At 44.9% G+C, this 12,837-nt stretch overlaps 1 protein-coding gene across 1 annotated transcript in view; it reads right to left on the reverse strand.

Moving 5' to 3' along the window:
* Nucleotides 1-12,837, reverse strand: part of SLC7A8 (solute carrier family 7 member 8) — a 60,065-nt gene that overhangs the window by 41,832 nt on the left and 5,396 nt on the right. Inside the window, exon 2 of the mRNA XM_032179963.2 lies at nt 102-306. Coding sequence (XP_032035854.1) covers nt 102-306 — 205 coding nt within the window. The remainder of the gene's footprint in view (nt 1-101; nt 307-12,837) is intronic.

A 12,837-nucleotide genomic window follows, 5' to 3' on the forward strand; every position in this document is an offset into this window, starting at 1 on the left:
AGACTGGAAACCCCTGGCCTTGGCTTTTTACGATCTGACCTCCTTCTGAATGTCTTCTTCCTTTCCCCCTAGACCATTCAGGTCTCCACAGATCCTCTTACCCAGCCAGTCCTCCGAAGATGTCCTTGACATAGGAGTAGTCACCTCCAGATTTTGGGATGGTGACCCCGAGTTCAGCATAGCAGAGGGCTCCCACAACTGTGATGAAGCCTGTCACGATCCAGACGATGAGAGCAAGGCCCACAGAACCAGCATTCTCCAGCACTCCCTTTGGCGAGACAAAGATTCCAGAGCCGATGATGTTCCCTGCATAGGGCACCAAGGATAAGGAGGGGAGACAGTAGAGGCAGGACGGTTGGCAGGATTGGCATTTGGAGGGTGGTCTCATCTCTGATCTGATTCTGAAATGCCTTGGAGATACGTAAATGATCTGCAGAAAGGAGTGCCTAGCAATAATTCTCCCTGAAGTAGGGGAAAGAGGAGCAGAGAACTGACACATATTGACCAGGAACTTGGTCAGGTACTTTCCACATCTCATTTAATCCTCAGGATGACACTATGGAATCAGATATCATTTCTCACATTTTACAGAGGAGGAAACTGAGTCTCAGAGATACCAAGTGAGTTGCCTAGGTCCACATCGCAGTAAGTGATGGTGAAGTATTGAATCTCAGGACCCTCCAGCTGAGCAACACGTGGTCCACCCAAAGTGACAAGGGCCTCAAGACTCTCTGAAAATGGCAGGGCTGGAAAAGTGGGCTGTTTGCAGAGACCACCTGCCCGCTGGAAGGCTTCAAAAATGAGCCAAAGGGCAATATTTTTTGGACAGATTGTGGTCATACCCCAAGACTGGGGGCTTTCAAGACTTACAAGTGTGGAAAAGACTCCTGGAGGCTGGCTTCTACCCTAGACATGACGGCCCCACCCTTGGTGAAGAACATAAAATAACTCTAATAAAACAGTCCTAGTAGTTTAGAAGTGGTGTGTAGGAATGCAATACGTACAAAGCCTCAGTACTATATTCTTTCAAAGGTCATTACCCACCAATGTTTCATGTGACCCTCAAAACAACCTATGGAATTCAGGGAGAGGAGAGGGGCAGGTACTTCCCTCTCTATTTTACAAACTAAGAGATTAAGACATAGAGGGGTTAAGTGGCTTTCTCCAAATTCCACAGCTACTGATGGGTAAAATTGGATCTAGAAGTCAGTCTCCTGATACTTAATCCGGCGCAGTTTCCACTAATCCACTTCTGCTTGTGTGCAGGGGCTGGTTTTCTCCTGAGAGGTGAGGCCCGCAGCCAGTACTGAATGTCTGGCTGCTGGGTTGTGTGTGTTACGCAGAGGAGGAGTAGGAGTGTGGAGGCCGTTCCTGACATGCTTCCTCCCAAAAGTTCCTCTGTCCACTTCTCGTGGTAAGATAGGTCATCAGGTTCCATTGGGTGGGTGCTTTGAAAGTGCTGCTTCATGCTCTGCCCAGCTGCACCACTAAATGCCTGAGGAAAGGAGCAGAGACCAAACGGATCCAGGTGGAAAGGCAGAGCTAGAGTATCCTGAGGTCAGCTGGATTTGACTGTGTTCTAAGGACGTCTCAAGCCTCCATGATCTCTCTGTAGTGGTCTGGAACCAGTGAGATGGAGATTGTAAGGTCCTATGCTCAGCTTTTAAAAACTGACGTTCAGATCTCAACCATAACTCAACCTCAATCTAGCCCTGAGACTGAAATATAGAATTAGAGGGCACAGGCTGAAGTTAGATGCAGATGAAAAGGAAGCACATATTTGTCTCAAATATGTCTTCCTAATTTTGCTGCTAGCAGTCTTTCCCAACAGAATAGGGCTGCTTATAGAAATGAAACTAAGAGAAATAATTCCTCATCATCAAATTAGTGATAATAATTATCAGGCAAAGAGAAGATAGAAAAAGGAGATTCTGAGTGCCACCAATCCTTACAGACTTTTCCTCTTCTTGTAAGTTTATGTAAAGTTCTATGATAGGACAACAGGACACCTTTCAGCCCTCCTCTCTCAGACAGTCCCCATATGCTCTATTCAGAAGTACTGGGTTAGTAGAGACTAAAAGACCTGCTTGTAGTATTCCAGGACTTAGGACATGTTCCCCCTGTCAAATGATTCTTCCCCTGCCAAACTGCTGTTCTCTGGACGATATCAAGTGCGATATCAAGTGCTGGGAAATGAGAGATCTAGAGACAGGTTTGCTAATAGTGCTGAAAGATGATAGTAAATTCCTTGTCTAGCAGGAAGTTATCAAAAGAGTGATCTATAGGGAATTTCAAAGCCAGCCAAGACTAGAGCAATAAAACTAGGGTTATAAAACCAGCTCAGGGGGTTAGAAAAACAATCAATAGCAGCAGAAAAACAAGGTTTGACTTTGGTCTTTAAGGTACTGCAAAGGGAGGAATGTATAGCTAGGTGCTTCTGAGAGCCAAGAATAGCTGTTGCAAGAGGGAAAATGAGGATGGGTGTTATTTAATAGATCCAATATTCTCAGGAATGAAGAGTGCCAATGTTCCACTAAGGGTTCGTAGAAAACAAACACTGCAGCAGGGATCAGTAAGTGCTTCTCTTCTGTTTTCACTCTGACATTTCTAGTATGTTCCCTTGTTCTAGGCCACAGGAGCCACTGGAAGATGGGACGTGCAACACTAACTGCCCACTTCTTGCCTTCACTTCTTCTTGGAGGCCCCAACCTTTAAGAACTCTGGCAGAGAGCTGCCAGAGTGATTGCGAGGGTCACAGTAGATTGGCATTGGAATAAGAGTCCTCACTTCATGAAAATTGGGTTTCTGCCCCCAAAACCTTATTTTTGACCAAATTAAAATTACAAAGATAGGCCAGGTATTGGTGGCTCATGCCTGTAATCCCAGCACTTTGGGAGGCTGAGGCAGAAGGATCACTTCAGCCCAGGAGTTTGAGACCAGCCTGGGCGATATAGGGAGATCCTATCTCTAAAAAAAAATTTTTTTTTTTTTAAATTACCCAGACATGGTGGCATGCGCCTATAGTCCCAGATACTAGAGAGGCTGAGGTGGGAGGACTGCTTGAGCCTGGGAGGGCAAGACTGCAGTGAGCTGTGAGTGCACCACTGCACTCTAGTGACAGAGCAAGACCCTGTCTCAAATAAATAAATAAATAAATAAATAAAATTACAAAGATAAAAGCTAAAAAAATATTGAGCTACACTAGTATAAACTAAGTGCTAGGGAACAGCCTGTTGCCCAGGCTGGAGTGCAGTGGCACGATCTTGGCTCACTGCAACCTCTGCCTCCCAGGTTCAAGTGATTCTCGTGCTCAGCCTCCCGAGTAGCTGGGATTACAGGCATATGCCACCACACCTGGCTAATTTTTGTATTTTTAGTAGAGATGGGGTTTCACCATGTTGGCCAGGCTGGTCTCGAACTCCTGACCTCAAGTGATCCACCCGCCTCGACCTCCCAAAGTGCTAGGATTACAGGCGTGAGCCACTGTGCCTGGCCTACCATCTCCAACTTATAGGGGAAGAAAGTAGGACAATTATTATTCCTATTTTTCAAGTGGGGAAAATGAGGACGGTATTATTATCCCTATTTTATGGATGAAGAAACTGAGACCTAGAAAGGCAGCTATTTGCCTAAATCATAGGGTAAGTTTGTTGTAGCTGGACTGGAAGCTAAATCTTCTGTCACAGCCTCCAGCTTTTCCCTGATAATAAAAGGTCTTCCTAATACACTGGGGTCAGTCTTCCATGCTGTACTTTATAGGCAATGGGAATGGTTCACCGGAGGCACTTATTAAAGAGTCGGAACACAGATCTGATTCCTTCCTTCTATTGCAGTACCACCTTCAGTGGGGATTTATAAAACATTGATATCCATTACCTTACTTGATCTCCTAAATACTTTCTTAGGTGCACAGGGCAGGTCGTATCATTCCTATTTTACCATTGCAAAATCTGAGGCTCAGAGAGGTGAAGGGACTTTATCAAAGTCATGCACTGCATAAGTAGCAAGGCCTGGATGAGAAGCTAAGTCGTTGGACTCCTGGTCCAGACTTTCCTCCATGATTCCATGCTGCCTCCCCTCTGGAAACTGCACAACAGACACTTTAATAGTTGGGCTTTTCAACTTGGACACTGTCTAAGTGAGACTTTCCTGGAGTGGCTTTGAAAAAGACGAACTGGGAAAAGGCTTTTCTACTTTGGCTATGAACCAACCTTCCTTCCTTCCTTCCCTCCCTTCCTTCCTTCCTTCCTTCCTTCCTTCCTTCCTTCCTCTCTCTCTTTCTTTCGTTCTTTCTTTTTTTGTTGTTTTGAGACAGAGTCTCACTCTGTTGCCAAGGATGAAGTGCAGTGGCGCGATCTCAGCTCACTGCAACCTCCGCCTCACGAGTTCAAGTGATTCTCCTGCCTCAGCCTCCTGAGTAGCTGGGATTACAGGCATGTGCCACCATGTCAGGCTAATTTTTATATTATTAGTAGAGATGGGATTTCACCATGTTGGCCAGGCTGGTCTTGAACTCCTGACCTCAGGCGATCCGCCTGCCTCGGCCTCCCAAAGTGCTGGGATTACACGCTTGGCCGTGGGTCTCACCACTCTTTCACCCAAGCTGGAGTGCAGTGGTTTGATCATAGCTTACTGCAGCCTCAAACCCCCGGGCTCAAGTGATCCTCCTGTTTCAGCCTCCCGAGTAGCTAGGACTATGGGTGTGTGCCACTACACCCAGCTAATTTTTATTTTTTTAGATGGGGGGAGGGGGTCTCACTATGTTGCCCAGGCTGGTCTTGAATGCCTGGCCTCAAGTGATCCTCCTGCCTTGGCTTCCTAAAGTGCTGAGATTACAGGCATGAGCCATCCCGCCCGGCCGACACACGTTTCTTGATAAGATATAGGAAGAAAGTTGATTACTATGGGTTTTTTCCTCCAATGTTTTAGCTTAGACTCATCGTCCGTAAAGCCACTTAGAATGAGACGCACATCCATCTGGTATTGCTGAGGTATTCAAGGTTAGAGTTTTAGTCCTGCTTCTATCCTCCCCAACTAATAAAGTAATCATCTTATCACACAGATCTTCTTTAGTGAAGAATGAATTCTAGGATGCCTGGACAATGAAACCCAGTTTGGCTTGTTCTGTCAAAGAAAAACCAAGCAAATCATTTCATTAAAAAGGAGCCACGTTGTCTCAATGGGCAAGTCTTCACTAGAAAAATTGCCGGAATTGAGAAAACCTACATTTGCGTTAATAATCACTAACTCCCCCATCTGTAGACCAATACCCATGTGACTCCCATTAAAGCATTACTCACATCTAGGCTTGTCCACACTAGAATGTTACAGCCATCAAAGAATTTCCTAAGGCATAGAATTACAGACTTCTGACGCCCAACAGACCCTCAGATCCAAAAGGCTTTGGCCTTCCTTACTCATGCCAGCCTTAAAATCTAGCCACAGCCTCCTCCTGGGGCTTGGAGGTTTTGGCCACTTCCATGATGTCCAGAGAAAGCTAGGTGAACCTGCTTTGTGTTTCTTCCACAAAGTGGCTGAGAGGATCTCAGAGCTTTTCAGGACTAAGGGAACAGTGTGAAAGCAGGTCTGGCATGCGGGGCCCAGGCTTTGATCTTCACGCCAGGCCTGGAAGCTCACCATGCCTCTCACCCTGTTTACACTTTCCCATCGGGACTGTACAAACAGCTCCTCAGGGGTAGTAGCAGGTCAAGACTTTGACACATGCCCTGAGGAGTCAACATCTTCTGCAGATTGAGATGTGGAAGGCACTGCAGAACTCTGCTGTTCTGGATTCCTTATTGAAAACATGAAAAGGGCACTAGACTTAGAGCTGGAGCAGAAAATTTGTCCGTGCTTTGCTGTGTGACCTGAATTTTTCTGAAAATCACTCTCTTCATCTGCAGAATGATAGTAATTGTTCCTGCCCTGCCTACCGCAACAGGGTTTTGTGGGGAATCAAGGGAGAGTCTATATGTGAGGCACTTTATAATTTGTGAAATGCCAACAAATGCAAGGAATGGCTAGAATTTGTAGCAGTAGGGACAGAGACCAGCCCTAGAAGAATTCAATGGACTTGCTTTGGAGGCTTGGCTCCAAAACAGCACTGTACAGCCAGGACTATGAAACATTCTCTGAGTCATTTGTCTGCTGGTCTAGGTGTAATTTTTAGATGCCGCAGGTGGGCGGGCAGCAGGTAATTGCATCTCAAAAGGTATTTATTGAGCGCCCACTCTGTAATGCTTGTTTTGGAAGGTAATTGGGAAGCACTTGTTCACACATGGACTTTTATTGAAACGGATGGAGCCAACTACCAGCTACTGAAAGACAGGCATCGTAGCCTGGGGGTGGTGGGCGGCTGAGTGTTGAGCCCTCAAATAAGCCCATGAAGGACCCACATCTTGCCTCCAGCATTCCCAGCCCAGCTGGGGAGCCAGGCATCCACAGTGAGAGGCTTTGTCTTCCTCGGTGGTTTTCAACTGAGAGCAACTTGTCTACCACCTCCAGAAGACAGCTGGCCGTATCTGCAGACACTTTTGGTTGTCACAATGAGTGGGAGAGCTACCAGCACCTGGTGTGTAGAGGCCGGTAATGCTGCTAAACATCCTACCATAGACAGGACAGCCTCCCACAACAAAGTATCTGGGCTTCATTGAAGTTTGAAGGTAGAACAGGGCCTCTCAACCTCAGCACTGTTACCTTTTGGTTAAGCTCTAATCCCTTTCAAATTTGAGCCTGGATGATTTTTTTTTTAAAGCTAAGCACAAAAATGTATTATTCATGGGAATAACTCATTTTTAAACAGAACAAAATTTTCATTGTGGTAAAGACATGTAACAAAATTTACCATCTTAACCATTTTTAAGTCTATAGTTTAGCAGTGTTAAGTATATTCACATCATTGTGAGGCAATCTTGAATGATGATTTGTTTTTGACTGACTGCTATTATTCAATACTCACCATGTACTAGGTTATAGGATGTGAAAGTGAGACACAGTGCCTGGTTTCAAGGAACTGTGTGGAAAGGGAAGACACATGTGCACAGACACAGAACTGATACCACCATGCAGAGCAGAAGCTGCATGAGGGCTATTGCAATATATGACAAGATTTTAATGGGTGGAAAAAAAATCACTGGCTTGGGCTGTTCAGAAAAGTCTTCCTGGGAGAGGGAAGTGTCAGACTGATGCTGATGAGTGAGTAGAGTCAGCTCAGCAAAGAGAAAAGGAAAAGCAACCAGCTGGTTGCTAAGCAGATCAGACTTGGGCTGAAAAGGTCAGTCTTCTTACTGGATCAGTCCAGTTGAAATTTCAGAACCAAAATTATTGAGTGTGTGAGTTGGGGGTGGGAGCCACTAATCATCAATGGTTCCCCCCATTCTACAACATACTGATGCACTATGGTATCTTCCAATAAATATTAATTTCTTTCTCTCCTTGAGTTAAAGGAGTGCAAGGGCTTTGTTTTATTTTTTAAATTTTTACTTTTTTTTTTTTTTGAGACAAGGTCTCACTCTGTCACCCAGGCTGGAGTGCAGCAGCATGATCACAGCTCACTGCAACCTCTGCCTCCCGAGCTCAAGCAATCCTCCCACCTCAGCCTCCCTAGTGCTGGGACCACAGGCGTGTGCCACCCCACTCGACTAATTTTTAAATATTTTCTAGAGGCAGGGTCCCACTGTGTTGCCCAGGCTGGTCTTGAACTCCTGGATCCAAGTGATCCTCCCACCTCAGCCTCCCAAAGTGCTCGAATTACAGGTATGTGCCACCCCACCTGGCCAGCTTTGTTTAAATACTCCACAAGAAACTTCCATTGCACAGCTAAGTAAACTGATAATTCGCTTGCTCAAGGTTACGAAGATTGTAAACAGGGAAGCAGTTTGCAAACTTAAGACTATCTCTAAAGCCCATCTTTTCCTAATCAGTGGTTCCTCCCAGTCTATGGCATGCTGATGCAAATCATGGAAAAATTCACACTAAACTTTCTGCTTTCAGTATCAGGGTCCAAATACCACCTTAAGTCAACCTGACCTGTCTTTATCAGCTGCTTACTAAACACTCTTTGCAGAACTGTACTCTTAAAAAGCACTGAAGTATTTGTGCATTTCCTAAATGTACAAACAAGCACTTTTAAAACATGGAAACAGACGAGAAAAGTAATAATTCTGCAGCAGTAGTACTCTTTCTGAGTAGTCTGCTTTTGCAATGTGCAGTTCAGTGTGAGGTTGCCTGGTGCATCTTCAGACATTGTGAAACCTTCTCCCCAGAAGTGATGTCACTGCTAATGCTGAGGATATTTAAAGCAGGGAGCAAACCAATGGGAAGACATGTGACTGTGACAAAGATGAGGGATGAGATGTGATCAATAAAGCTTTTCAGCTCAAACTTCACTCATTCTATAAATAAAACAGCTTAAAATAGACTTGAGGGATTATTTTGCCTCCTAGAAATAAAATTCACCAGTGCTCAGGACAAGGCCTAGAATATAATGTGCTCGGTGAGTGTTTGTTAAAATGTGGAATAATTCTGAATCCTACGTCCAGCTGCTCCCACTCCTGCCGCAGACAGGAGCCTGCAGTTTGCCATTTCCAGATCTCCAGGGAGAAGGGATCTGGGGGCCTGCTCTGTAGACGTGTTCTGGAAGGGGAAAGAAGGCATGGTTCTCCATGCTCTGTATGCTCAGCAGGGAGTTAAACATTGGAAAGGAACAGTTTCTAGCCCCCTGGGTTCCTGAATGGCTCTTGTTTTCTGTAGTTTGGGATATACTTCTGGGGATCATTTGCGTGTGCCTGCTTTTCTAGATCCGTCTCCCTCTCCTACAATAACAACAAAACAACAACAGACATTCCTGAGGCATTTCTTTGAAGGCAGCTGTGCTGCTGGATTACCCATCAGAAAAGACAGAAAACTTCGGTAGCCTGGCAACTTGAGAAGCCCCAGCCAAGATGCCCCACACCTCTACGCCACTTCAATAAGCTGATTAAACTCAGAAAAGTGTGTATATGGTGCTGGCCACTCTGAGAAGGTTATTTGGTTTGGGTACAGTGGTGTTTTGTGTTTGTGGGTTTGTTTGTTGTTGTTTTGAGACAGAGTCCTGGAGTAAGCAATAGTGCAACTTGGCTCACTGCAACCTCCATCTCCTGGGTTCAAGCGATCCTCGTGCCTCAGCCTTCCAAGGAGCTGGGACTACAGGCGCCTGCCACCACACCTGGCTAATTTTTGTATTTTTAGTAGAGATGGGGTTTCACCATGTTGGCCAGGCTGGTCCCGATCTCCTGACCTCAAGCGATCCACCCGCCTCCGCCTCCCAAAGCGCTGGGATTACAGGCGTGAGCCACCGCACCCGGCCGGTACAGGGTGTTTTTAACTGTGATTGTTTAAAATGGCTGTCTGGTGTGTCTCTTGGACATAGTTTCTTAGCTGCCGGGTTCCTACTTTCTTTCCTCGACTCTAAGCATCTCCTGCTAGTCCATCATTCTGTGTAACTCTGCTCTTTGAAGAAATGTATTATCACTCTGACAGTAGCAGATTCAACCAAATTATTCCTTGAGCTCTCTGGTTCCTGGAGTCAGGAAGCGTCCAACAGGATCCCTGGTCCCAGCCACCTTGCACTCCAGACTGAGGAGCATTTTAGTTAAGCCCAGTTGCTTCAGATTTTAGTGACCTGGGTGGGAATCTAGGCTCTACCATCACCTAGCAATGTATGCTCAGTAAATGGTAGCTACTTATTATTATTACATTGCTGGATATATAGCCTTTCCCTACTCAACAAGATGTGTTTGTTTTGAAATACCTCCTAGCTGGCTTTTGTCCCAGAATTTTATTTGAGAACAATGAGGGTTTTAATCACATTTTCATCCTGAATGAACCAAATCGTAATCCTTCTATATTTTGTGTGAGTGTATTTGTATTTTTTAATTGAAGTACAAACTCAAGAAGCAGTTTTCACACTCCCTCCCTCTGGTCAACATCCAGTAGACATTTTTGGGATTAGAAGCTAATACATCATATTAGAGACTAAAATGCAAAATCTTCCAAAGTGGTATAGACCACATGGGTGTGAGATCTTTTATACTTGAAATTTTTCTAAGTCAGCCCAGAGCCATTTCAGTACAGTTATACCCATAGCCACACTTCCCTGTTGACAGAAACCCTTTAAATTTTTTTCCCCCAATTTTTTCAGTATCAGACATCCATGGTCTTTCTGGACCCCAGTCTCAGGGTTGTCTTTCTCCATGGCCAACTGCCCCACCATGCAATATATATCAGCCTCCTCCTGTCTTGGTTACCAATTAGAAATGAGAAATGGCTAAGTGTTTTGGCTATGGAGTCATCCCAGTTATCAGTGGTGTGACCCTAGGAAAATTAGCTACCAGCTCTGTGACTCAATTTCCCCATTTTTAACATACAGGTAATTATAATAAGTACTTTCTTAGGATTGTTGTGAAGATTGAATAAAATAATATATGTAAAGAGCTTGTAGCTCAGGAATTGGCATTTAGGCCGGGCGCGGTGACTGACGCCTATAATCCCAGCACTTTGGGAGGCTGAGGTGGGCAGATCACTTGAGGTCAGGAGTTTGAGACTAGCCTGGCCAACATGGTGAAACCCTGTCTTTACTAAAAATACAAAAATTAGCTGAGCGTGGTAGCTCGTGCCTGTAATCCCAGCTACTCAGGAGGCTGAGGCAGAAGAATCACTTGAATCTGGGAGGGAGAAGTTGCAGTGAGCCGAGATTGCGCCACTGCACTCCAGCCTGGGAGACTGAGCGAGACTCTGTCTCAAAAAAAAAAAAAAAAAAAGAAAAAGAATTGGCATTTAGTAAGAGCTCAATAAATACTATTTTAAAAAATCATGTTAATTGGGAGATAGTGGTCTAGTAGCTAAATCAGCATCCAGTATTGCTTTGTAGCAAATATACTAAGATCCCCCATAAACATAAATTGTGCTGAAAACAAAATGGTCTGACATTATATACTTTTTAATTTTATTATTACAGCTCTCCCGCCAGCTTCTTCACCTTTGTTAAGTTTAGCTTAAAGCTGCCTCCTTACATATTTTAAATTCCATTTAAAGGTTTCTCCATATGTAGTGAAACGTAACCTAACTGGATGTGTAAATAGACTGTAACCTACTTTTGTACCATTCACTGAGTTTCAGCCAATCAAAGGCAGCCAACTGTCCAACCCTTGTTCAAATAAGGCAAATGTAGAGCTGTAACCAATCCAGCTGTTTCTGTACCTTACTTCCATTTCCTGTATGTCACTTGCCTTTTTCTGCCCATAAATCTTCTTCAACCATGAGGCTGCCCCAGAAACTCTGAACCAGTTCTGGTTCAAGAGGCTGCCTGATACACAAATTGTTCTTTGCTCAATTAAACACTGTTGGCCGGGCGCGGTGGCTCACGCTTGTAATCCCAGCACTTTGGGAGGCCGAGGCGGGTGGATCACGAGGTCAAGAGATCGAGACCACGGTGAAACCCCATCTCTACTAAAAATACAAAAAAATTAGCCGGGCGTGGTGGCGGGCGCCTGTAGTCCCAGCTACTCGGAGAGGCTGAGGCAGGAGAATGGCGTGAACCCGGGAGGCGGAGCTTGCAGTGAGCCGAGATTGCACCACTGCACTCCAGCCTGGGCGACAGAGCGAGACTCCGTCTCAAAAAAAAAAAAAAAAAAATTAAACACTGTTAAATTTAATTTGTTTAAGGTTTTCCTTTTAATGCCTTCAAGACATAGATTCTGGTTACATACCTAGATATGTGACTGGTATAAAGTACCTAAATGGCCAGGAACTCTGTGGGCACCTCTAACATGGCTGGGAAGAACACTTGTCCATAAAGGAAAGGTGTGCACGTGCAGGAATGAATGCGAGCATGGTCTGTGCTGGCCAGATGCCCCTCAGGCTCACCCAAGTCTTCCCGCAACTGCACTGGGAATATTACTTTCTTCCACTCCCAGCTGACAGCCCAGCTCCCCCCTATACTGGGAACCTTCCTCACTGGGAACACAAAATTAATTGTTATACAATAAGTATTCATTCATCTATAAAAATGAATAAGGACCTCTCTCCAGATTCTAAAAGAAAATACTCCTTTAGGAGATAAAAATAGAAATAGCAAAGAATAATGCTTACAGGCTTGATTCAGGATTCAGACAAGCTCTGGGTTTGAATCCTAGCTCCAATATTTTTTAGTTGTGTGACTTTCAGCAAAGTGGCTTACCCCTTTGAACCTCTATTTCCTATCTAGAGGAAGAGATAATAAAGTGTCTACTAAATGAGTTATTGTGAATGACAAATAAGTTCAGATACGTTAGGTAATTGGATGAGTACCTGGCATATACTGAGAGTTTAATAAACACAGCTATTAACAGTAGCTTTGGGGCCGGGGGCGGTGGCTCACGCTTGTAATCCCAGCACTTTGGGAGGCCGAGGTGGGTGGATCACGAGGTCAGGAGATCGAGACCACAGTGAAACCCCGTCTCTACTAAAAATACAAAAAAATTAGCCGGGCGTGGTGGCGGGCGCCTGTAGTCCCAGCTACTCGGAGAGGCTGAGGCAGGAGAATGGCGTGAACCCGGGAGGCGGAGCTTGCAGTGAGCCGAGATCGGGCCACTGCACTCCAGCCTGGGTGATAGAGCAAGACTCCGTCTCAAAAAAAAAAAAAAAAAAAAAAAAAACAGTAGCTTTGGTATCATTAATAAATGAACTTTGCTGTCCTCCACACCCCCTTTCAACTTTGGGGGGAACTCCACATTCATAGTGAAATCTAAATTAATATGTTGCCAACAGGTTTCCCTAGCCAAGTACATGGAGAGCAAAAGCCTGGTTAGGTTGGGACAA

Source organism: Hylobates moloch, unplaced genomic scaffold (genome assembly GCF_009828535.3).
Source record: "Hylobates moloch isolate HMO894 unplaced genomic scaffold, HMol_V3 SCAFFOLD_16, whole genome shotgun sequence".
Taxonomy (NCBI): domain Eukaryota; kingdom Metazoa; phylum Chordata; class Mammalia; order Primates; family Hylobatidae; genus Hylobates; species Hylobates moloch.